The 26391-nt window shown below is 40.9% G+C and overlaps 1 protein-coding gene across 2 annotated transcripts in view; it reads left to right on the forward strand.

Moving 5' to 3' along the window:
• Positions 1-24520, forward strand: part of SRD5A1 (steroid 5 alpha-reductase 1) — a 42371-nt gene extending 17851 nt beyond the window's left edge. Inside the window, exons 2-5 of one of the 2 annotated variants that reach the window (XM_077116819.1) lie at positions 7999-8165; positions 11787-11888; positions 20691-20841; positions 24412-24520. In XM_077116819.1, the coding sequence (XP_076972934.1) occupies positions 7999-8165; positions 11787-11888; positions 20691-20841; positions 24412-24478 (487 nt within the window). In that variant the 3' untranslated portion in view covers positions 24479-24520. The remainder of the gene's footprint in view (positions 1-7998; positions 8166-11786; positions 11889-20690; positions 20842-24411) is intronic. The other variant, XM_077116820.1, reaches the window with a different exon arrangement.
• The last annotated feature ends 1871 nt before the right edge of the window (positions 24521-26391 follow it).

A 26391-nucleotide genomic window follows, 5' to 3' on the forward strand; every position in this document is an offset into this window, starting at 1 on the left:
CAAAAGGGGGAAGAGTGAAATGAGACAAAGTGGCAATGGCCAAGAGATTACAAATAGAGTCGAGAGGTTATCCTGGAGGTTATTCTTACGCATTAAGTAGATAGCACCTTGTTATTCAAGATGTAATGGAGAGGCTGGAGGGAACTGCCTGAAAATGTAGAGCTGTGTTCCAGTAGCCATGTTTCTTGAGGATGACTGAATAATGATATAGCTTTCACAACGTGACTGTGTGATTGTGAAAACCTTGTGTCTGATGCTCCTTTTATCTACCTTGTCAACAGACGTGTATAACACATGGAATAAAAATAATAGGGGGAACAAATGTTAAATTTTAACAAATGTTAAAATAAATTTAGTATGAAATGCTAATGAAAGCGAGGGGTAAGGGGTTGGTATGTATAATCTTTTTTTTCTGTTTTCGTTTTATTTCTTTTTCTGTTGTCTTTTTATTTCCTTTTCTGAATTGATGCAAATGTTCTAAGAAATGATGAATATGCAACTAAGTGATGATATTGTGAATTACTGATTATATATGTTGATGTTTTAGTTCATTTATTAAATTTTTTTAATTAATAAATAAATTTTTAAAAAGCATTGGGAAAAATATATATATACGTACAAAACAAAGAAAGAAAAAGCAAGAATTTTCAAAGCATGCTTCAACAAATAATTATAGAACAGATCCCAGAGTTCATCATGGGCTACCATTCCACCATCTTTGATTTTTCCTTCCAGCTGCCCCAAAACACTGGAGGCTAGAAGGAACATTAATAAAGTGATTCAGCAGTCATACTCATTTGTTAAATCCTGTTTTCTCTGTTATACCTCTTCCTTCTCCTTTGGTCCTTCTCCCAATCCATAGGAATTTTTTTTTTATTGAGAAATATTCACACACATACCATCCAGATGTGATATACAGTCAATGGCTCACAATATCATCACATAGTTGTGTGTTCATCACCATGATTATTTTAAGAAAATTTGCATCCTTCCAGAAAAAGAAATAAAAACAAGAAAGAAAAAACTCATACATCCCATACCACTTTCCCCTCCTTCTCATTGACCACTAGTATTTCCATCGTTCCAATTTTTACCCTTTATCCCCTCTATTATTTATTTTTTATTCTTATTTTTTTATTCATCTGTCAATACCCTGTATAAAAGGGGCATCATACACAAGGTTTTCACAGTCACACAGTCACATTGTAAAAGCTATATAGTTATATAATCATCTTTAAAATCAAGGCTACTGAAACACAGCTTAGCAGTTTCAGGTACTTCCCTCTAGCCACTCCAATACACCAAAACTAAGAAGGGAATATCTATATAATGCATAAGAATAACCTCCAGGATAACCTCTTGACTCTGAAATCTCTCAGCCACTGAAAGTTTTTTAACTCATTTCTCTCTTCCCCCTGTTGGTCAAGAAGGCTTTCTCAATTCCTTGATGCCGGGTCCCAGCTTATCTCAGGAGTCCTGTCCCACGTTGCTACGGAGATTTACATCCCTCGGAGTCATGGCCTACGTAGGGGAGAGGGCAGTGAGTTCAATTGTGGAATTGGCTTAGTGAGAGATGTGACCAATTGATTTTTTCAGATTTATATAAAGTTTATTTCCATTATTTATCTTTATACCATTATTTTTATACTTGAAAATATTAATGTGTGCATTATAATCTGGTTGGTGATATAAAATTATATAACTATTAAATCTTTATATATAAAGTACAAACATGATATAGTTAATGAAATATAGTAAAATACATGTAAATGATTTTTAATGTACATTGAAAATTGTATTTAAATTTCAAAATTAGAACATGACCACTAGTTATACATAATCAGCTTTGGAAGATTCAAGTGTTTTTAATTGTGTACAAGTTCAGGAGAGGGACACATCTCATCCCAAAATATGCACAAATATGCAGAAAAGTTGCAGAGCAGCTATTTATACCATGCAAGGTTATTTTGTAACTTAATAGCGATATTCCTTTTTCCTGGAAATACCTACATTAAACAGTCCTCTGGATGGAACCTTTTGATTATTATATAAATAATTGTTAACCTATTACAATTCATGAATGTCAGGTAAAAATGCAAGAAATATTTACTTTTCTCAAAATAGTCATCCTGTGCCAGTTTCAGGATTCAGCAGTGTCATAAACCATCAGTAAATTGTTTGTTTTTTAAATTTTTTTTTTAATTTTTATTTTTTCACATAGCAGAGTTTCTTAAATTCTAAATATCAAGCACTAACTTAATACCATTTGATCAGCTGATAAAACTGTGAATGTTCTCAAAATATCAAGTAGAAAGTTATTACAAATATCAACATTGCTATAGTGATGACCTATGTTATTAAACATTTACCTGATTTCAGGAAAATATAAAGATACAAATGTTTTTACAATTAACATTTGAAAATCGTAACCACCTAAAATGGATAGCTCAGTTAGCTTATCCATAGGCATATTTAAATAAAGTACCTAAATAATCATTGTAAAGCCTGTTTGTGCAATATGTTTCATAAACTCATTTGAAATTAAAACAAGGAAGGAAAAAAATCTACAGATACAGATATCAGAGTTTCTTAAATTCTAAATATTAAGCACTACCTTAGATACTATTTGATTAACTAGGCTGTGTGTGTTCTCAAAATATCAAGTAGAAAGTTATTACAAATATTAATTTTGCTGTCATTGTGGTCTATGTTACTACACATTTTCAAGTTTTTGATTTCAGGAATTTATCTGATATTACTGTAGCTGCCTATAGTTTGTTTGTTTGTGTTTGGAGGGGGTGCACAGTCCTGGAATCAAACCCGGGTCTCCCGCATGGAAGGCGAGCATTCTACCACTGAACCACCTGTGTACCCCTGTAGCTTTTTTTGTCATTGTTGTCATAAAATATCATGTATATGTAAGAAAGAAAAAAGCAATAATTTTCAAAGCTCATTTCAACAAGCAGCTATAGAACAGGTCCCAGTATTTGTTGCCAGTTGATTTTTGACAAGGGTGCCAAGTGATTCAGTGGGGAGAGAATAGTTTCTTCAGTAAATGGTGCTGGGACAACTGGAAATCGAAATGCAAAAAAATGAATGTGGACCTCTACCTCTTACCATATTAAAATATTCATTCCAACTGGATCCACGAGCTAAATATGAGCTATAACTAGAAAATTCTTACAGGAAACTACAGGACCTTGTGACAGGCAATGGATTTTCAAATTATACCCAAAAGCACAATCAACTAAAAAGAAGGGGAAAAGATAAAATGGATTTCATCAAACTTAAGAACTTATGTGCATCAAAGGACATTATCATGAAAGTGATAGAAACCTACAGAATAATACAGGAGAATATAAGAGAAGATATTTGGAAATTATATATGCCATAAAGGTTTAATATCCAGAATATGTAATTAACTCTGACAGCTCAACAACAAAATGGCAACCGAAATTTAAGGATTTGAATAGGCAGTTCTCCAAGTTCGATAGCCAAATGGCCAATAAATCTGTGAAAAGATGCTCAATGTTATTATAATTAAAGAAATGCAAATTAAAACTAAAATAAGATGCCACTTCACACCCACTAGGATGGCTATTTTTTAAAAAACAGAAAATAACAAGTACTGGTGAGGTTGCAGAGAAAGAGGAACCCCTGTATATTGTTGGTGGGATTGTAAAATAGCAAAGCCACTATCAAAAACAGTTGGTGGTTCCTCTGAAGGCTAAGTATAAAATTACCATAAGGCTCAGCAATCCCACTTCCAGATATATACCCAAAAGAATTTAAAGCAGGGTACACCAGTATTCTTTGAAGCATTATTCACAACGGCCAAAAGATGGCAACAACCCAAGTTGCTTCAAAAGATAAATGGATAAACAAATTTGGCTATACCCACCCAATGGAATATTATTCACCCATAAAAAATGATGTTCTGGTTCATGCTACAACAAGGATGAAGCTTGAAGACAGCATTTTGAGTGAAATAAGCCAGATACATAAGGACATTGATTGTTTGGTTTCTCTTATGTGAAATAATTAGAATAAGGAAATTCATAAAGATAAGAGAACAGTGGTTATTAGTGGTGGGGGAAAGGAGGATGGTTAGTTATTACCAAATGAGTATGAATTTTAGTTTGGGTTGATGAAAATAGTCTGGAAATAGGCAGCTGTGAAACTTATAGTATTATAAATGTACTTAATGTCAAAAATTATCCACTTAAGATAAATAGAATGATTTTTAAGTTATGTATATTTTACCACAATAATTCATTATAAAAATAGATAATGATTTAGTGCAATTTTTGTAATACAACTCTAATGAGGAAAAAATGTTACTTTTTTGGTGGGGGGTAAAATTCACTTAACTGGCATTCTATATTAGTGTCCCCAGTTATCAAAACCTATTGCAAATGCTCATCTCTTAGTGTCACTTTGTAATAAGATTTTATGCTTTTTATCTTTGAAAATGTCTTTTCACACAGCTAAATACTACCAAATACTGATAGCAGTCCACAAAAATATGATTTTGAGTGTACTCATCATTTGAAAGCCATCTATGGAATTCTGTTAGATTCTTTTCTTGATATTTGCCTTTTTGCATGCCAATACATTGTCGATTAATGTCTTTCTTTTGAAGGTTAGGTAGCAACCCTGCAATGACACAGTTAAGTGGATTTTGAAATACAGAAATCAAGATCCATAAAACACTGCTGGAATTGTACTTTGAAGCTGGAAATTATATCCACTGTAAACTTATGTAAGATTGGAGATCTCACTTTTAACTTAAACAGCATGGAAAATCTATAAAGCAGCTGGATATTATTTGTGATTCAAAGGGCAGTAGTTGTTGAAATGACTTTTCCACAGTAGACGTGTTTGTCAGTGCTGTTTTGCCTAGAAATTTTAGGCTGAATTCGTTAAAAAACAAAATGAAACAACTGCAACAAAAAAACATTTCCAAATCTATAGCAATAGCTAATTTCCAAAGCCATTTAGTATTCAGCAATAGTGGCTGAGGGCAGTCCTCATTCAGGGGAATTTCTCCCTTGTCTCTAGTTCTAGAAGCTGCAACAAAACTTTACTAAGCCATCAAATTACTGTGTGGTCGGGCAAGAAATGATATCCTTCTTATTTCTGAGAGGAAATCACAGACCTGACGTTGGCTAGGTCCACGCAAGGGAAGGCACTGCACGCCGGCATGACCTGTTCAGCCACAGAGTAGATTTTCTCTAGACTTATGTGCTGGCACAAAGAATAGGCCGTTTTCACGAACTTCATGTGATTTGTAATTTCTCTGTTTTTCTGTGCCACACGTTTTTACCAATCTCCCTTGTGATGCATGTTAGCAAATTCCAACTTGGGTTGTACTGAGATAGTGTTTTTTCAACATTTTTGAAAGTACTTTCGCTGTAGCTTATTCCTCGTGGATTATTAAGCCAGGTCTATCTCCCTTCAGAATGGGAAGTTGATTCCCTGCATAAACAGATACTGACCGAGCAGCACCTGGCCCACCTGTGGACTCACCTGGAGCCAAGGAAGACCCCTTGAGCATTCATTCACCTTGTATTTTGAGCGACTCACTCTCAGCATCCTCCAGGCTTCAAACAACTGTTCTCACCCCAAGGCTAGTCGCCTTAAACAAGTTTGTGCAGTGGGCAACCAAAGCAATAGGCTGAGCCCCCAATCCTGGGGTTTGTTCATATGAAACTTAACCCCACAAAGGATAGGTCAAGCCTACTTAAAATTAGGCCTAAGAGTCACCCCCAAGAGAACCTCTTCTGTTGCTCAGAGGTGGCCTCTCTCTCCTGCCAACACAACAAGCAAGCTCACTGCCCTCCCCCACTCTACATGGGACGTGACTCCCAGGGCTATGGACCTTCCTGGCAACATGGGACAGAAATCCTAGAATGAGCTGGGTCTCAGCACCAAGGGATTGAGAAAACCTTCTCGACCAAAAGGGGGAAGAGAAAAATGAGACAAAAAAAAGTGTCAATGGCTGAGAGCTTCCAAACAAGAGTCAAGAGGTTATCCTGGAGGTTATTCTTACACATTAAATACATATCACCTTTTTAGTTAAAGTGTAACAGAGAAGAAGCTGGAGGGAACTGCCTGAAAATATGGAGCTGTGTTCCAGTAGCCACGTTTCTTTTTTTTTTTTTTTTTAAAGGAAAGACAGAGAGAAGGAAGGAAGGATAGAAGAAAGGGAAACATCTTTTTTAAACATTTTCTTGTATTCTGTTTCTCCGTATTTGTTACATGGGCTGGGGCCGGGAATCGAACCGAGGTCCTCCGGCATAGCAGGCAAGCACTTTGCCCGCTGAGCCACCGCGGCCCGCCCTAGCCACGTTTCTTGATGATGATGATATAATGATATAGCTTTCACAGTGTGACTGTGTGATTGTGAAAACCTTGTGTCTGATGCTTCTTCTGTCTACCTTATCGACAGATGAGTAAAACATATGGAACAAAAATAAATAATAGGGGGAACAAATGTTAAAATGAAGTTAGTAGATTGAAATGCTAGTGATCAATGAAAGGGAAGGGTATGGGGTATAGTATGTATGAATTTTTTTCTGTTGTCTTTTTCTTTTCCTGAATTGATGTAAATATCCTAAGAAATGATCATGATGATGAATATACAATTATGTGATGATATTGTGAATTACTGATTATATATGTAGAACGGAATGATCATATGTTAAGAATGTTTGTGTTTGTTTGTTGTTTTTTTTAATTTAAATTTTAATTAAAAAAAGCAAAAAAAACAAACAAACCAAGTTTGTACTCCAGGACACCTTCCTTTGGCTCCAATAACTCACCACTGGAAAACAGCACTCCTAATTAAGTTAACAAATGAACTCCCTTTAGCAAAGGTCACTCCCTTTGGTTGTGGTCTTCTTTGCATTGTTTTGTTAATGCAATTTTTTCACCTTTTTTAAAAGCAGGTTTTTTTATTATGAGATGTAGCATATAAACCAAAAAAAAAGCAATAATTTTCTAATTACATATACCAAATTGTACATGTAGTGGTTTACAACATCATCATACAGCTGTTCACAATCATCACAATCAATTTTTGAACATTTTCATCACTCCAAATGAAAAAAGTAAGAAGAAAAGTGAAAAAGAACACCCAAAACATCCCATACCCCCTCCTCTTATGATTTTTTTTTTGTCCTTTTTTTTTCTCACTCACTTGCCCCTATACTGGATAAAGGGAGTGTCAGTCACAAGGTTTTCACACTCCCAGGGTCACACCTTAAGAGTGCTATAGTCATTCAGTCATCTTCAGGAATCAAGGCTATTGGATTACAGTGCATCAGTTTCAGGAATTGCCCTCTAGCTACTCCAAAACCCCAAAACTGAAAAGAGTTATCTATATATTGCATAAAAATACCTCCAGAATGATCTCTCAACCCTATTTGAGATCTCTCAGCCCCTGAGACTTTATTTTGTCTCATTTTCTTCTTCCCCCTTTTGGTCAAGAAAGCTTTCTCAATCCCATGATGCCAGATCCTGGCTAATTCTGGGAGTCCTGCCCCACGTTACCAGGGAGAGTTACACCCCTGGGAGTCATGTCCCACGTAGGGGGGAGGCTTTTCCATTTTGTGTGTGTGAAGAAACTCTTCTGTGATGAGCTTCTGTTTTAACTTTTGTGCTTTTTTTGTCCGTTACTTCCCTGTGAGTTGGGAAGAGCGAGACAAGTGGCCGGGTAGACTCCCATAGTCTGTCCTAGCTGCAGGGCCATTCACTGCATATCGGTTTGATGACCGAACCACCCACACTCCACAGTGTCTTGAAAGCGTGAGGTCGCGGTCCAGTGACAGGCATGGCACCGGCAGCACTGTCCAGTTATACCCGCCTCCCTGCAATTTGTCGTGCACCGAGCAGCAGCGCATGGCAAGATTAGAAACCTAAGACATTTAAAAGGAAATGGGACAAGTGACATTCTTAATTTTTTTGAAATGTGTTTCCCTTTCTTGCTTTCTCAAGGGCCTTGATTTTCCCGTTCCTGATTCGTGGAGGAAAACCCACACCGTTCTTCACGTGGTCTTTGGCCTTTGTATTCTGTGCCTTCAACGGCTACTTGCAAGGCACCTACCTGAGCCGGTACGCAGCGTACGACGAAGGCTGGGTCACCGGTCCCCGGTTTCTAGCAGGTGAGCATCTATGGCAGCAGCTCCACCTGCTCTAACGGCTCTGGAGCTTTTAGTTCCCTGGTCAGTAGTGTCCCTTAGGAGCCCACGCTTGCTGAGAGAACAAAGAGTCTGTAATGCTCAGTGAGCTGGCCGAGGGGGAGTGTCCACAGAGGCCCCCGGGAACAAGCGGAGGGCAGTCACCCATCCCCGGGCATCACAGGGGTGGGCAGATGGCACAGGTGCCAAGCGCCTTGGCCAGGTCAGACGCCCAGATGGCCACTGCTTGTTCATGGCATGCACCTAAAAATAGCAGCAGGTGATCACAGAATGAGCAGTGGACAAAGATTGAGGAGATTTGGGGATTTATTAGCCATGTAATCTGCGGCAATCATTAAAGCTTCAGTAGGTTCTTCTGTAATTTAAGCAAAGGTTGGACTGGGTTAATTTCCAACTATGCCTTTAGTCTTTTGTGATCACAGGATAACTTTCAGCTTCTACATGTATGAAGTCCTTGAACTATTTTTTATCAATTAATATAAATTAAGGTACATTTTCAAGTTCCAAGTAAAGCCTTATAAATTCTGAACAAAATGAAAATAAAACATTTCATCTACAAGGGCATTCAAAATATGTGATCTCAGACCCCTTAAACGTGAAGCTTTTTTCTATATTTTTTTAGTTTCTCCTTTTAGCACATTCTGATCTGTATGCAGATTCTGACATGGATCCATCAAATCTCCAAACTACTCTGCAGCTCTCTACCTTAAGACACATAAAGTAACCTTACATTTCATTCCCCTTTTCTCTGTGTATATGAATTGAGCAAAAACTAACATTCAAATAGGACTTCGTTGTTGAGGAAGCACATTCACTTTTCTTGGTCATATTTTTTTCCCACCTTTCCAAGGATGGTGCCATCATCAGACCTGAGAAGCGTTATAATTAGAGAAAGATTTCCTTTGTAAAATGAGGCTTGGATGAGAAAGTCTGAGAAACTTTTCTAGTTCCATAAATCTGTGCACCATGAAAAACTCAACTAAATTATGTAGTTTGAACAGTACCCAGAAATCTTCTTGTACTGTTTTGTACAAGAACAATTTATCTGCTTCTGGACTATTGTTCTTCCAAGCCAACTATCAGAAGGAGAAAGCGAACGCTTTGGGCTCTGCCGGGAATTACACACAAAAAATGAATGCCTTGCAACAGCTCTCTGAGGCAGAAATTAGGCCCTTTTCAAATGAGAAATGAAAGATCAGAAAAGTTAAACAGCTCACCCCAGGTCTAAATTGAGCAAGCAGCAGAAATCGGGGTTTACACCAGCTCACCAGGCTGACTCACCAAAAGTTGGCAACAAAGAATACAGAGCGAGGATTTTTCTTTTCAGCCAAAAGATGTTAAGATTTCAGTGTTTATTTGAGATTCTCATAGGAATCATTTCTAAAATGAATTGTTTGGATACTTTTGATGAACACCAATAACAAAAAATCCTTTTGGTTGTGGATTTAGATTTCATTTAAAGTAGCTATACAGATAAATCTCATCATCTAGAGATGAGATGCATCTGAAACCTGGCCTAGTTTAAGGCTTCAATAAATTGTATATAAGCAATTAAACAGAAGGTTTGGAAAATGAGAAAATAATTTTAAAGATATACCAAATTGGGAAACAAAATAATATTCATTTATTACATTTCTTTCACAGAATTTAGTTTCTCTGAAGAGATAATCGTTAAATTATGTAATTAATTGCATTTATGATATGTATCATGAGCTAAGCAAATAAGAATATTAAAATATTTACGAATTTTTTTCAAAAATAAAGTATTTAAAACATTGTATGCAAAAATTTTAGGGTCCTTAAAAATGGAATTAAGTGTTTAGTTTAGATGAGCACAAATACTAATTTTCCTTAACAATTTAAACAATACGAGAACTGTCTCCTAGAACTGAACTAAAATAGGCGTGGAATTTTTATTCTTTCTGGAACCTCAAATTGGAAGCCAAATCACCTAGGAATGACATATTGAAATCCAGAAGCGGCATTTCTAGTTCTAATCAACTAGAAATGCATGGGTCAAAGAAGTCATCCATAAAGCACTGCAAAATGTGGTCTGACCTTCTTCAAAAAGAAAGTCACAGTGGTGAAATGAGGCGGCAGAACTACTATGGACCTTAAGACTTCCAATGTCTTTGTTCTGAATATGAACACTGCTTTAATGCTGCTGGGAACACTGATAAATAATTGTTACCATTTCTTTGATATTGAGTTGAATTCCACCCTAACCTATCTACCTTTCATACTTGTTGAGTTCTTGGAACAATCAGATTAACGTCTTATCATCAAAGGGAGCTATCATTAAATGACATAATGCCCTATGTTGGCCTTTGAGCCTGTTCTAGTTTGAAGGCTGTTGGAATGCGATATGCCAGAAATGGAGTGGCTTTTAAAAAGAGGAATTTATTAAGTTGCAAGTTTACAGTTCTGAGGTTGTGAAAATGTCCAAACTAAGGCACCAAAAAGAGGTTACCTTCACTTAAGAAAGGCCAGTGAAGTTGGGTTTCTCTCTCAGCTGGGAGGGCACACGGCAATGTCTGCTAACATCCTCTCCTGGCTTCTTCTTTCATGAAGCTACCTCAGGGGCGTTTTCCTTCTTCATCTCCAGAGGTCTCTGGGTATGGGCGCTCTGTTGGTTCAGGTGGCTCTAAAGCTTTTTCCAAAAACAGTTCCCTCTTAAAGGGCTCCAGTAAGTAACCCCACCTTGAATGGGTGGAGACACATCTCCATGGAAACCATCTAATGGTCCATGGAGGTGTCACTCACAGTTGGGTGAGTGACACCTCCATGGAAATAAGCAAAATGGTCCCAGCCTGCAATATTGAGTGAGGATTGAAGGACATGGCTTTTCTGGGGTACATAATAGCTTCAAACCAGCACAGAGCCTTTTCACGTTGGAGTTAATTGACGACTGAGTCTCACCTGTGAAGATGGGCAAGCATGGGAGAACGGGTAAATCCAGGATTCTGCGGGCATCCGGGGAGAACTGTGCGGTGACAATTGACGCTGCTTTGTCAGGAGCCAGGGAAGAGGCAGGGACCCAGGATAGATGTGTTAACAGGAGAGGGGACCAAAGAGGGACTCCTAGGAAGGGCCTCCCCTAGGGCTCAGGACAACCAGGAAGAAAAGAGCACGTGTCAGCCCTCCTTACCTGAAAGATGGGAGCCAGCATCGCACCTGCCTCACCACGTTTTAATATAAGTCAGTCCTGTGGGCTTACTGGCAGGTGGTAACACCTTTTCCTAGAAAGAAGCCTTGTGCCAAATCCTAAACCATATTTGTTATTACACCAGTTTCCCTAAAACCAAATACTGTGCCATCAAGTCAAACTATCATGAATGGATTTAATAATCTGTAAATATCATTAGAAAGGCAAATCCCTGCCAGCCATGCTTATAATCTATCTTTCCAAATGAAGGACCAAGTTTATTATAGTGGTTTTTACTACAAGTTATGGCTAATATGTTGTATCAATGATTACCAGATGAAGGATTACAGTAATACTATTCAATCACATGTGGGAGCTTAAAGTTTGTAGTTGTAGTTCATTAACCAGAATAGCCTTGTGGTGTTTTTTTTTTTCTTAAGGTTTCATCTTGTGGCTAATGGGCATGCTGATAAACATCCATTCAGACCATACCTTAAGGAATCTCAGAAAACCAGGCGAGACTGGATATAAAATACCAAGGGGTACGTACAGGAAAAGAAGACTTTGTTTTAAAATTTCAGTGCATGCTGGCTTGCTTTTTTAGTTTTACCAGACCTCCTAAGTAAAAATATACTTTATTTATTAGCTACGCCTCTTCAGTGTGAGTCATGATTAATAGATGTCACTGGTATTAGTGTTTTACCCAAACAGTGAAGGAGTCCCACTCTGGCTAACAGAATGGTTATCAAGTAAAAAGGCCACTCCAGTTATATCTGCATTTGGGGGGAGAAAGTGAGGAAAAATTTAAGATTGGCAAGGAGTGTCTGAGACTTCTGTTTGGGGAAAGATAATGGATTAAGTACCTTGACTCACACTTTGAAAACAATTAAAAATATTGGCTGATATATTTTTTATTGATATATAATATATATTCACATACCATATGTATTAGCTAGGGTTCTCTAGAGAAACAGAATCAGTGGGATATATCCTTAGATATAATCTATAAAAATGTCTCACGTAACCTTGAGAATGTAGAGTCCAAGGTCTTTTGGGCAGGCTGCAAGCTGGCAACTCCAATGAGGTTCCTCAGTGAACTCTCAGGAGAGGCTGGCTAGGCAACCATGGGGATGTAAGAGTCCAAGATATGTAGGGCAGACCGTGAGCTGGCAGCTCCAATGAAGGGTCTGGGTGAACTCCACAGTAGAGGCTTGCCGGGTGAAGCAGAAAGAGTGACTATCTCTTCTGAAACCTGTAGTGATTAGATTAAGCATTATTCATTGCAGAAGACATTCCCCTTAGCTGATTACAAATGCAATCAGCTGTGGATGCAGACAGCATGGTCATGATTTAAGTCCATGAAATGTCCTCATTGCAACAGACAATGCTTGCCTGACCAGACAACCAGGTACCACTTGGCCAAGTTGACACAGGAACCTGACCATAACACCATGTAATTATCCAAAGTGTACAATCAGTGGTTCATAAAGTAGCATCATATAGCTGTGCATTTATCATCACAATCAACTTTTTTTTTCATTTTTGTGAAAAATAAAATATATACAAAAAAGGAACAAAATTCAAAGCACACTGCAACAATTAGTTTTAGGACAGATTTCAGAGTTTGGTATGGATTAAAGTTACACAATTTTAGTTTTTTCCTTCTAGCTGCTCCAAGACACTGGAGACTAAAAAAAATATCAATATATTGATTCAGCAGTCATACTCATTTATTAAATCCTGTCCCTCTGTTATAACTCCACCTTCTCCTTTGGTCTTTCTCCCAATCTTTAAGGGTATTTTGGTTGTACCCATTCTAACTTCTTCATGTTGGTAGAGACTGTTGATAATCTGGAACAGGGGGATGGAACTAGCTGATGTTCTGGAGAGGCTGGCCCCTCTGCATTTCAGGACTTACCTGGTCCAGGGACCCATCTGGAGGTTGTAGTTTTCTGGAAAGTTACCCCAGTGCATGGAACCTTTGTAAAATCTTATATATTGCCCTAGGTGTTCTTTAGGATTGGCAGGAATGGTTTTGTTTGGGGGTTGGCAAACTATGATAGATTGGTTGATAAATTTTTAAAGTCTCTTCAAAATGCAACAGTATACCTCTAAGAAGGGAAGTAATAGTGAGAGGCTGAATTCTAACTGAATGCTAGAACCCAGATTGCTCCCTGAGAATATTTATGACCCCTAGCTGACCCTCGTGTTGTCTGGAGCCCAAATTCATACCACCTGGATGGTCAGAAAAATCTCCAGCTCCAGACTGAGTTCCATGTGGTCCTGGCGCAGCCATGCATTCACACACCTGCCAGACCAAGCCCAGGTCCCCGAAGGGCACCTGCCTTCAGTGAAGGCCTCCAGGATTTCTAACAGATCAAGTTCTATGGAATGAGAGGACACACTCAAAAGTTAGAAAACCCACAAGGAAATAAGACACCATGTGAATAAGAGTAAGACCATAACTAAACTTGAAAGATTTCAGATATGAGAATTGGAATCTCATATCTGAAAGATTGGAAAGGCTTTTCAAGCTGTTTAATGAAAAAGGACTGAAAATATGAGAAAAGGAGTGAAAGACTGTGTAAAGGCCTAACCAGGTATGAAATAGAACCAATAGAGTATCTAAAAATGAAAAATACTTAGGTAAATCTAAACATTGAATGGAGCTGGTAAAAGTATGCTGTCACTTAGCTAGGAATCCTCCCACTTAGGTCCCTGAAAACTGTACAGGAATAACAACAAAAACAAAACGTACAAACACAAAGCCTACAAATCCGAGATTACTTAGACCATAGCCTGGAAAACACGAAATGAGCAGAACCAACCTCTGGAAGTTAGACTAGAACAATAAATGTGGTGGGGGAAGAAGACAAAATATAAGAGTCCTAGGCAGACTGCTGCAACCCACCAGCCCCCATGAGCCAAAGGAGCTTGGCATGGTTGTCAGAGGGTGGACAGGAGGGAGCTAGCCAGTGACTCCCACTCGCTCCCCTTACCTGGCAGCCTGAGAGGCATGTCTTAAGCTGAGATGCTTAGCCCCAGGATGGGCTGTTTGAATAGGACTGGGAAGGAGGTCCACAGCTGGGGAAGGCAGAATGAAAAGATGCAGGAAATGCCTGGCCCCCAAAGTGGCCCATTGGAGAAAACACCTGTTCGAGTTTGCTAGCTGCTGGAATGCAATATACCAGAAACGGAGTGGTTTTTAAAAAGGGGAATTTAAAAAGTTGCTAGTTTACAGTTATAAAGCAGTGAAATAGCCCAAATTAAGGCAAGGCTATAAAAATGTCCAAATTAAGGCAACAAGAAGAGGTTAATTCACTCAAGAAAGAAGATAGCTTCAGTGTTTCTCACTCAACTGGGAAGCCACATGGTGGCTTGGCGACAGTCTGCTAGGCTTCTCCCCTGGCTTCTTGTTTCATGAAGCTCCCATGGGGGCATTCTCCTTCTTCACCTCCAAAGGTCACTGGCTGGCAGACTCCATGGTTCTCTCGGCCTCGTGGTTCTGTTCAGCTCTGCAGTGGCTTTCTTGTGGCTCTAAAAAGAGACTCTCCAAAATGCTTCCTCTTTTAAAGGATTAATGGGTAGACTCACAACTCCATGGAAGCCATCTGATCAAAACTTGCCACCCACAGTTGGGTGGGTCACATCTCCATGGGAACAATCAAAATGCTCCCAGCCAGCAATATTGAATGAGGATTCAAGGACATGGCTTTTCTGGGGTCCACCACAGATTTAAACTGGCACAGCACCCCTTCTGAAAGAGAGGGTGTACCAGGAGAAGGCAGGCCCCCAGTGGGTGTACCAGGAGAAGGCAGGCCCCCAGCAGGTAAGGGCTCCAGCACAGGCACCAGCAAAGGGGGGCACAGCGTGGAGCTGATATGCCACCTTCTCTGGCCCTTTCAGCGTTTTCCCTCCATTTCTGATTGTGAATGGCTGAACCATACTCTAAACCAACATATTCAAACATGAAAATAAAAAAATGGCATAATTCCATCGATACAAACATACTATGAGGGGAAGAAAACGAGAGCAGCAAAGCTTGCCGGGAGGCAAAGAGAGCATGTTTCACCAGGCAGAGGAAAACCATCATCAGAATTCCAAAATGAATTTTTTTAATTGCAATTGCACTATCAATGCCCATTAGGGAAATAATAATGCGGGGTGGGGTGGGAAACTGTATGCCACAAACTAGTTTCTTACTTGCTGCAGGAAAGGAGACACCCCCCGCCTCCTGCCCTGCTCCCCACCCCTGCCCTGGGCTCCCAGCGCTTCCCCGGGTAGGCAGCTGCAGAGAGTAACGTAGTTGGCTAACTCAGTGGTCTGTCGCTGAGTCCCTGGTGGGCGCAGAGGGGCCAAGCACAAACAGGGAACTTAAGATGGGAATCCCAGATGATGCCAGGCCACTGTGAAGTGAGGCAGGAACTTGTGTAACTCAGCAAAGAAATGATTTCTGAAAGTATTTACTTTTAGTCATTAAACTAAAAGGTACACTAGCCAGGGTGGGGAGGGGGGGAAGACGCCATGGAAAGCCCCAGAGAAGATAGAAACAAAGACAAAGAAAAAAGCATAAAAAATATATTTTTTACTAAGTGATTGCAACAAAAAGAGAGGGGAGAAGATCTGTTATATACACCACACACACATTGCAACCATATTGTGTCACTGTGTATAGATTGAAGTCCATGAAGGAGCGGTCCAAAACAATGCAACAGAGCAAATGTTTTAAAAATTAATTCAAGAAAAATCTTGTGAAGTAAAATAAGACTCAAATCTCCTCCCTTCTGAGAGCACATATATCAAGGGAAATTGACACACACACACACACAAAAAAAATGGTCACCACCTTTATGTGGCAAGTGGTTCATTAAGGGAAGTTCATCAGAGTTCTTGATGGCAGCCCTCTGTGCCAAAGATAGTAAGAGGTAGGTCCTCATCTATAGAAATGACAGCTCAGGGAAGGTGTCTCAGTGCCCCATACTCGAAGATCTTCGGTCCATTTTGTAACCGACCAGCTTACACAACTCTCTTGGTCCCTTCTACCGCTGACATTTGCACATTTCCCAGTCCACAATTGTGGCAACTACATTCAATGATAGGTCTCTCCTTCAGAAACACTTCCCAGAACTCTTAATAAAACTGGTAGCCATTGCTCAGGTCACAGGAATGAAATTACAAAATACATTGCCAGGAAAACAAGGATAAATATGCAGATGAGGTGTCCTGATGGTTACGACACACAGGTTAAATCAGAGGAACGATTGTGTGCTGCAATCTCTAATAAATATACTGTGTGTTTTGTGACATGCTGTTCTTAAGCATTAAGTATCTAAACAGGATGTCTTGTAGCTCACACTCCTCTTCAGGCTTTTCTCTCTAAGTACGTGCTCACTCCCCACCTGAGCGATTCAATCAATGTGTTCACCTACCCTGGAGACTTGAAGGGCAAGTTCATTGATTAGGATGCAGACGAAAAAGAGTTATTTGCCCAACCCTCCATTTCGGACCCTGGCCTGAGGCTGTCTGCACTTCAGATGAATATGACCTTGACCGAGGCGGTTCCTTCCACCTCCAAGGCTCAGCTCCTTGCTTCCAGTCTAGCCAGCCTCTGAGGCTTGGGGTTTGCTCTCAAATGGCAAACGGATGCACTGGAGATAATGTGATGTCAGTGTGTGAGGATTTGAGGCAGTTACAGAGGTATGCGAATAGGAAAGTCTGTCTGACCTGAAATTCTACCACTCAGCAGTAACACCATTTGAAAGGCTTTGGTATTAAACATCCTTGCAGACACTTCTTCACACAGACAAACATCACACCACACACGCGTTTTATATGCATGACATCCCATGACACATTGTATTTGATACATTTACATTGTGCATTATCATAAAGAGTTTACTAGTCAGTGAATATTGTACTTATGAATTATAATTATGAATTATTTCAAGGTTATAGGAAAGTTGATATTACAAATGCCCATGCATGCACTTCCCTCTATCTCCACCCCTAGCTTCCTCAGTACTTTTCTGCCTTGAGCTCAGATCATTTCTTTCTTTTTGAGAAAGAAAGCCTTTCAACTCCAGCCGAAGCCCTCAAATAATTCAATTGCTGTGCACTGAGATGTTGTGTACAGTTTTATGGTATTTGTTGAAATTAATTTTGCTACTTAGGCTATGATCACTTTTTTTTTCAGTGTTCTATGCTTCCACCCCTTCAGAACATTCCTAACTTAGCAGGCAGAGTGGTCCATTAGAACCTGGAGCACATCACGCTGGCCTCAGCTTAACCCCCTTGAGAGGTTGGTGGCTTGGAGCTATGTACCCCAGGAAAAACATGTTCTTAAATGTAATCCATTCCTGTGGGTGTGAACCTGTTGTAAGTGTAGGACCTTTGGAGGCGGTTACTTCAGTGAAGGTGTGACCCACCTCGATCAGAATGAGTCTTAATCCTCTTGGTGGAGTCCTTTATAAAAAGAATGAAATTCAGAGAGAGAGGGGAAGGCATGGGAAGCAAATAACTGAAGGTCAGTGGAACCAGGAAAAGAAGGGAAATGCCAGGAGCAGCTGCCATGTGCATGCCACAAGACAGAAAAGCCAAGGACCGGGAATCACCAGGAGCCAGCCCCAGAACGCCCATCTTTGGGAAGAAACTCCACCTTGGTAGCATCTTGGCTTGGACTTCTCCTGGCCTCAACACCATGAGCCAGTGAATTCCCACTGTTTAAGCTGACCCATTGCATGGCATTTGCTTTCAGCAGCCAGGAAAACTAAGACACCCCCCTTTCACCCAGCAGCAAAGCCATTGTCCCTGAAGCACCCCCAAGGATGGGCTTCTTGTCCTCCCTTGCAGCCTGGGCATTCACCCAGCCAAGCACCTATCCTCTGGTCCTTGGGGTATGCCAGCCACTGCTCTCCAGCCTGAGGGCCTTCACTGCAGCCCCTTCTGCCAGGAGCCTCTACCCCCACTGCTGGCCCAACCCTCGCCTGCTCCCACCTTCTCAGTGAGCCCCAGTGCTTGCATGCCCTGCAATCTGCTCACACCCTCTATTATATAATGTATTTGCCTTATTTATTACACTTTAATTTATTGTTCTAGGTGTGTGTGTGAGGGGCCTATTTGGTACAGATCCCTCCCAAGTGCCACAGTCATGCCCTGGCGTGACGTAATACAGACGCGATGCATTTTTTAACATTCAGTTAATCAGATGGATGGATGGATGGATGGATAGATGGATGGATGGGTTTGCAGTTGAAAATGAATGTTTTTTTTTTGGTGAAAAATATTTTTTATTTTCAGATCTCAGAATTTATCCAGGAACTCAATTCCTGGATATGGTGGACATGGTAAATTTTCCAAACCTTGAGATCCAACCATCAGATACTGATTCAGTAAATCAGGATTAGAATGAAGGTAATTGGAATTTCAACAAAAATCCCCACTAGGCTTAATTTCAGCACCAGCAGTCCAGAAAGTGGTTGCCTTTGCAAGAAAAAATCACTTACACATTCAATACATAGCTGAGTAACCCTGATGATTCTAGTGCAGGATTGGTTTTGTGGTGTGTAGACTAAAGGTCCATAAAGATGTTTACATCCTGATCATTGAAATATATGAATATGTTACCTTACATGCAAAATAAATTATGTTCATGTGACTAAATTTAAGGCCTTGAGTTGGTGATTTTTTTAATTTATTTTTTTTATTTTTTTAAAAACTATAACACCAAACAAACACAAATGTTCTTAACTCTTGATCTTTCCATTCTGCATATATAATCAGTAATTCACAATATCATCACATAGTTACATATTCATTATCATGATCATTTCTTAGAACATTTGCATCTATTCAGAAAAAGAAATAAAAAGAAAACAGAAAACAAATCATACATACCATACCCCTTAACCCTCCCTTTCACTGATCACTAGCATTTCAATCTAAATTTATTTTAACATTTGTTCCCCCTATTATTTATTTTTATTCCATATGTTTTACTTGTCTGTTGATAAGGTAAATAAAAGGAGCATCAGACACAAGGTTTTCACAATCACACAGTCACACTGTGAAAGCTATATCATTATACCATCATCATCAAGAAACATGGCTACTGGAATACAGCTCTACATTTTCAGGCAGTTCCCTCCAGCCTCTCCATTACATCTTGATGAACAAAGTGACATCTATTTAATGCGTAAGAACAACCTCCAGGATAACCTCTTGACTCTGTTTGGAATCTCTCAGCCATTGACACGAAAATGAATATATTTTTAATTGGCATTCTAGGGTTTTATATATGGTTGCATTTTAGGAAGTTAAAATGAATAGCAATAGTTAACTTATTGATTACCCTTCGTCCTTGCTTAGGTTTTGTTACTTGCTCTATTAACTAGTGAAGTAGTACATTAAAGGCTTCCACTCTAATTGCAGGTTTTTCTATGCAGATAGATCTATAGGTATTGATGTAGACATATGTGCTGGTTTGAAAGGAAGTATGCCCCCTAAGAAAAGCCATGTTTTGATATAAACCCCATTTCTAAAAGGTAGAATCATCCCTATTCAATACTGTATATTTGAAACCGTAATGAGATCATCTCCCTGGTTGATGTGGTTTAGTCAAGAGTGGTTGTTAAATTGGATTAAGGGACAACATGTCTCCACCCATTTGGGTGGGTATTGATTGGTTTACTGGAGTCCTATAAAAGAGGAGAATGAGAGATTCAGAGAGATTCAGAGAGAGTGACACTACGAAGCAGAGAGTCCTTCAGCCAGCGATCTTTGGAGATGAAAAAGGAAGATGCCTCCTGGGGAGCTTCATGAAACAGGAAGCCAGGAGAGAAATCTAGCAGATGACGCCGTGTTCACCATGTGCCCTTCCAGCTGAGAGAGAAGCCCTGACTGTGTTCGCCACGTGCCTTCTCACTTGAGAGAGAAACCCTGAACTTCATCGGCCTTCTTGAACCAAGGTATCTTTCCCTAGATGCCTTTGATTGGACATTTCTTTAGACTTGTTTAAATCGGGACATTTTCTAGGCCTTAGAACTGTAAACTTGCAACTTATTAAATTCCCCTTGTTAAAAGCCATTCCGTTTCTGGTATATTGCATTCCAGCAGCTAGCAAACTAAAACAACATACAATTGACTCTCAGCGGTCATGATATGAAACAGTAAAACTTGTAATGTTTGATGATTCTTATTGATTAAAATTCTGTAAAGGTTACATGGTATTCTTCCCATGGTTAGACTTGTGTTCTCTCTGTAGATATTCAGGAACGTCTCTTAATTCAGTATTTCATTAGGTTTCATTTTGCAGTAAATGCACTTCTGTGGTCTATGCTCTCTTCTAGGAGGCTTATTTGAATATGTAACTGCAGCCAATTATTTTGGAGAAGTAATCGAGTGGTTTGGCTTTGCGATTGCCAGCTGGTCCATTCAAGGCATGGCTTTTGCTGTCTTCACATTTAGTTTTTTATTAGGCAGAGCAAAGCAGCATCACCAGTAAGTGGTTTTTGTTTTTATAAAATGCTTTCAAGAACTTTAATTTGTTTTCTGACTTTATTTTAATAATTTTCAGGTTAGGATTTTGAAATGTTCATATTAATTTGAATTGTTGAATCCTAGCTTATGCCATGCTTTACCTAAACAAGTCCCAAGCCAAGCAAACATCTGCAGACTAACCCAGCAATCTGGAATCATCTGTCTTCTCTGCATATAGTTAGCCACTTTGAGTGTGTGCTGAGCTCAATGGTCAAGCTATCCATCCAGCAGGGGATTCAGGAGTCTTAATTGAAATGTATAGAGTAAAATTGAAAATAAGGACTGAGCAAGAACACTATCAGAGAATCCTAAAATTAGAAGCTGTAGATGAATCACAGCTCCAGCCAAGCTCATTATCTTTTAGCAGCTCAGCCTGTAGTCCTGGCCTTGGGGCCCCTGGGGAGCTGCAGGGAATCGCTGTACCCCCAAAATTGCACTACTTTCCAAAAGGGATCCCTCTGGGCATTCAACCCATAAAAATAATCAAAACATGTCTAGGCTGAAATGATCTTATAGATCAGGGCGCAGGGGCTGCTCAGAGACTGATAAGGAACCTTGTCTCCTGTGTAGGAGCTGAGAAGTCTTAGCAGAGCCTTCAGCTGTTGTCAAAATCCGGATGTGCCTGCAATGCCGAAGCTGCCAACAGCAGCTGATAATGGAAGTTTGGCTTGGCCAAAGGGCTAGCTCGGCATTCACATTTATCTCTCAAGCCCTCCAAACTAGAGAGGGCTCCTGCCTCTCTGGCATCATCCACTCACAATGTTTCTATCTAAATCTCCAATGCTGCTACAGCAAACAATACAGAAGTGTGTAAAATCACCCTACTTCTCAGAGTTTATCTTCTCCTTTGGGAATAACCACAGAGATACAAAGCTAAAAGAATAGACTGATTAAAACCGCCTGGGAAAGGGGCAAAATGGTCGAGTAGGAAGCTTGTACATCACTAGGAAACTGAATGAGCTGGAAAAAGAGATTGGAATTAGGTGGTAGCCCTGGAACAAGAATGGACATGGAGAACAGCTACAGGAGGGTCAGGGGTAGTGAGAAGCTGCCGAGAGCTCAGCTTTTTTATGTGTTGCTATGTCATAGTTATCCAAAGCGATATTCACATTGAGTGTAATTCTACTCAAAATTCCAGCAGCCTTCTTTGCAGAAATGGGAAAACCAATCCTCAGTTTCATATGGAGCTTCAAGGTACTCCTGAAAAGCAAAACAATCATGAAAAAAATAAAAATAAAGACCAAGCTTGGGGGACATACCCTCCCCAATTTCCAATTGTATGACAAAGCCACAGGATATCACACAGTATTGTGCTATCACTAGAACACGCAAACAGATCAGCGAAACAGAATTGACCATCCAGAAATAGATCCACACATCTCAGGCCAATTCATTTTTGACAAGGATAGTAAGTACATGCGATGGGGAGAAAATGTCTCTTCAACAGCCCCAGGACAGAGCTTGAGTCCAGAGCTGAAAAAAAAACAGAGAGGTGAGAAGAAAGTCAGGTAAGGGACAAGGGCAAGGAGGACTTCAGGAGAATGGTTACAGTTCCAGAAGGGCTTTGGTTTCCAGAGCTGAGGGTGTTGGGAAGCCATTTTACATGGGTTGAGCAGTAAAAAAATAAAGGCAGTAAGGGTCACGTATGAAACCCTCAGGGTTTTCCTCTCCTGGAGGACACTGTCATTCTAGAAATTTCCCCAGACAAGTTGTGTTTCCACAAAATGCTTTTTCAGAACCAGAAAGATACAGACTCAGAATTGGCTTGGTTGAAGTAGTACGTGCTCACATAGACTAAATATGCATGACAAGGTCCTAGAAAGTGAATTAAACAAAGCTAGGTTCATGCGGACAACTGTGTTAATGAAAACCCAAAGATAATTGCCTATAGAAGTACTTGAGAGTTGAAAGTGCCCATTGTCATTAATCTGCTGTTCAAATCGGTGTCCACGTGAAACCATTCAGGTGCATGGAAGTATGTCCAGGAATGTTGAATTTACAAGCAAAGGACGAAATAAAATCTTATCCTTTTCCCCACAATAATACAGTACACACAACTAGTGAAGCCATCAGATAAATCGATGCCGAAAGAAAACAATCCATAGAGCTATTCCTCGGGCTATATTTGATTTATTACAATGCTCTGAAAACAATATTTTATTGAACTGAAATTCCTTCCATAGCAACTAGACCTAAAGTATTTCAGTTCTTAAATGATTATATCCATGATTAAGCTACAGACCAGAAGCACTAGGTCACTGCATTGGGTGGCTAGCAGATGCTCTGTTTTAAGGGCCACATGTGAAGGAATGCTCCTGTCCTCCACCCTCTCTTTCTTAGAGCCAGCATGCCCCTGTTAGGTGGAAAGTTTCTGGAGGGAGAACCTCGCCCCCTAGACGAGTGTCTGGCTCTCTGGAGTGGTAGGGAAGGTCTGGGGGCCTGGCAGCCTATGACAATTCCCATAACTAATAGGTAAATAAATGCATTCATTGTGCACCCAGCTTGGGCTGGGGTCCCGGGCAGGTGAGGGGATGGGCGTTCCCACCTCCTGGTGCCAGCCTGAGCCCCAGGTCCATGCTGCCTGCTCCAAAGGCCCAAGGGCCACTTCTCCTGCATTGTCTTCTGAAATTCAGAGCAGCATGTAAAAGGGAATGTGCCAGCCCAAGCTGGGTGCACAATGAATAAAATGGTGTTAAATTTACCTGAAATAAAGAAGAGGAGGGGAATTTTGCTGATTCACTTTCAGTTTGTCATGTCCTTATGCCTTTGTATCATATTAACAAATAGCTATTGCTTTCCATCATGACTTTTAGTCTTTGGTTTTCGTTTTTGTTTTTTTGCATGCCATTTCTCCATCTTGTCAACTTATTTTGAATTTTCATCATCCACTGAGCTGTCACCCTTCCCAGCTGGCTGTTATCCCAAAAGTGAGTTGCTGCTCTCACCAGCTGACTCTGTGTGAACCCTGAAAGTACCCGCTGAGGGGGAGGTGGGGCTGGACTGTGACTGGTGGCCAGGCTCCAGGCTCTGCGGAACGTGCGCGTGTTTGAAGCTTCTTCCAGCCGCCTGGCCCTTGGCCCGGCGCCTTTTCCCTGAGCCCCGTCTACACTCCTGGTTCTCTGCTGGGACCTGGGGAACCTTCAGTGACCAGAAGATACTCCAGGCAGTCTGCTTGGACCCTCCCTTCTCCCAGCTCTGCCAGCCTCCCCTGGGGTCCGAAGGGTGTCTCCCAGAATTATATGGGTTACTTCTGAATCACCCTTTATAATTAGATACATTTAATTAATCGTGACATGGACAAAATTAAACTGTCTGAAATGATAAGATTTTGATTTCTAAAAACTTAGTCTTTTATAATGAAAAATATTGTCGGGATTCCAATTACACCAAATGTGAAGCAGATAAATCGTGTTCGAGGAAACTAAAGGTTACAGGAAGCTCTCAAAAGTTGGGAATTTTGGTAGCCTCTGTAAATGTTTAGCTGACAAAACTGTTTCCTTTATTAATTTCTTTTTTTTTTCCTTCTTTTAGGTGGTACCTTGAGAAGTTTGAAGATTATCCAAAGTGCAGAAAAATTTTAATTCCATTTTTGGTTTGAGTATATTGTCCGTGAAATGATAAACTTGAAGATTTCCGATGATTTCTCTCTAAGGAATATTGTAAATGAATTACCTCTATGTCGTTTTCCTGGTACCTTATCTTTTCCGAGAAATGCTTGATGACTTTTTTTTCTGGGTAAATGTGTAAGGCGTCCCGCAACAGACTAACCCGATGGCCGTGCGGTAGCAGTGTTGGGGTGCACTCAGGGCCAGGAACCTGGAACTTGGGGCGCTCACCACTGTCGTTTGCTCTGAGTTTGAATTCACCTCTTCGTTCCACCCCAAATGGCTCCATGTCCACTGGACAGAACTGCCAGGTGTCTATGACAGCCTCTGCGGATCTACACTCTTGCCTCCTGGCTAGCTGGCCCGAGGTGCGAGCCAGGTCCTCCCTCCCGCTCCCCCTGTGCAGGGGCAAATCGCAGCCTTGCAGGGTGGGCTGCATCTCCCAGGGCTCTCGGGGAAAGGGGGCAGAGACGGGCACCCATTTGCTTGGTCCAGTGGTTTGCTGGACGATTCCATGGGGGAAGACAATTCAGAAGGAGCCAGCCTGCTTCCTGGGCCCTCAGGGGAAGGGCCCCACTTCGATACCTGTGGGGTGGGGGCTCCAAAGGGGACCAGGGCAGAGTCTGGGGCCTGGGGCCCCTTGGTCTTCTCCAATCACAGATGGTTTCCCTTCTCCCCTTAGTCTCTGTGACACTGGAATTTTCTCAGGCAAACCTCAATTCCTATATTTCCAATATCTAAGCAGCAATTTCTGAAGCACTCTTCTGTGTGGCGAAAAGATAGCTTGAACGGTATTTCTTAAGGTGCACCCAGAAGACCCATGGAGTCAAATGGTAGTAGGAAAATTTACCATTCCTGCCAGACGGTAGGCGGAAGAACGATGCTGTTCCCTGCACTGGCATGCCCAGCCTCCGTGGCTTCTTCCCACCTGCCACAGGAGCCAGGACAGAGAGAGCTGGAAAGGAAGAGACTTGGTATTTCCCTGAGGACCTGCCTGTGGGTCCCCACGGGGTCCTGGGGCACCCCCAGCCTGGACTCTGCAAACCAGACTCTGCTTGCGTGCAATTAGAGTCTCTTAAGGCTTTAGAATGAGCACAGAAAACCCTTCCCAAAACTTGAAAGGCCATTTTTGTGTAGGCTAATAAATGAACTCGGGTCACCCCTTTTCATGTCCAAACAATGGCTAGACACTACACATATTTTGGATCGATTTTCTAAGGAAGACTCAGAAGTTTGAGCCAGCCTTGGCTGAGTGGCCCCAGGTCAGGGACGTCCAGCTGCCAGGGCTCGAGCTTGGCTCAGACCCCGAGAAACCCCTGTGGGGTCAGCTTCGTTGGTGTTTCTGTTTGATTCCAGTGACCCATTTGTACAAAGGGTTGAGTTAACTCAAAATAAGACCTCAGGTGCTGCTGGGCCTTCCCAGTTCATACTGGGTGAAGAATTAACGCGGGAAGGATTGATTTCTGGGCTGTCTTGACTCACTGACCTCCACTTTCTAAAAACTAATCTACTACCTTTTAGTGATGCTGTGTTAATGACAGTTAAGGAGATTAATAAAATTACTGTTAAAAGCGCAGTCATTTGTGTTGGTCCTCTTTGTTCCTCCATTCTGCCAGCGCCTCCTCACTCCGAGTTCAGACGATAAGCTGCTCGCCGGCCCTGGCATCTGCCAGCCCGCTCTCGTGGCGTCATGGGCTCCAGTCTTCTGGCCGTCTCGAGAGCTGTGTCACGGTCTTCATGTATATTTTGTACATTTTTGAGAAGGCTCATTTTAGATATTTGACACTTTGGTTTATTGTGAACGAGAATCTGTCCCTTCGGGAATGTTTTGATGAAGATGAATTAAGCCTGCGGACTGTCTTTGATGAAGATGAATTAAGCCAGCCACACCCCTGAGACCATTTCT

Source organism: Tamandua tetradactyla, chromosome 9 (genome assembly GCF_023851605.1).
Source record: "Tamandua tetradactyla isolate mTamTet1 chromosome 9, mTamTet1.pri, whole genome shotgun sequence".
In the NCBI taxonomy this organism is placed as follows: Eukaryota; Metazoa; Chordata; class Mammalia; order Pilosa; family Myrmecophagidae; genus Tamandua; species Tamandua tetradactyla.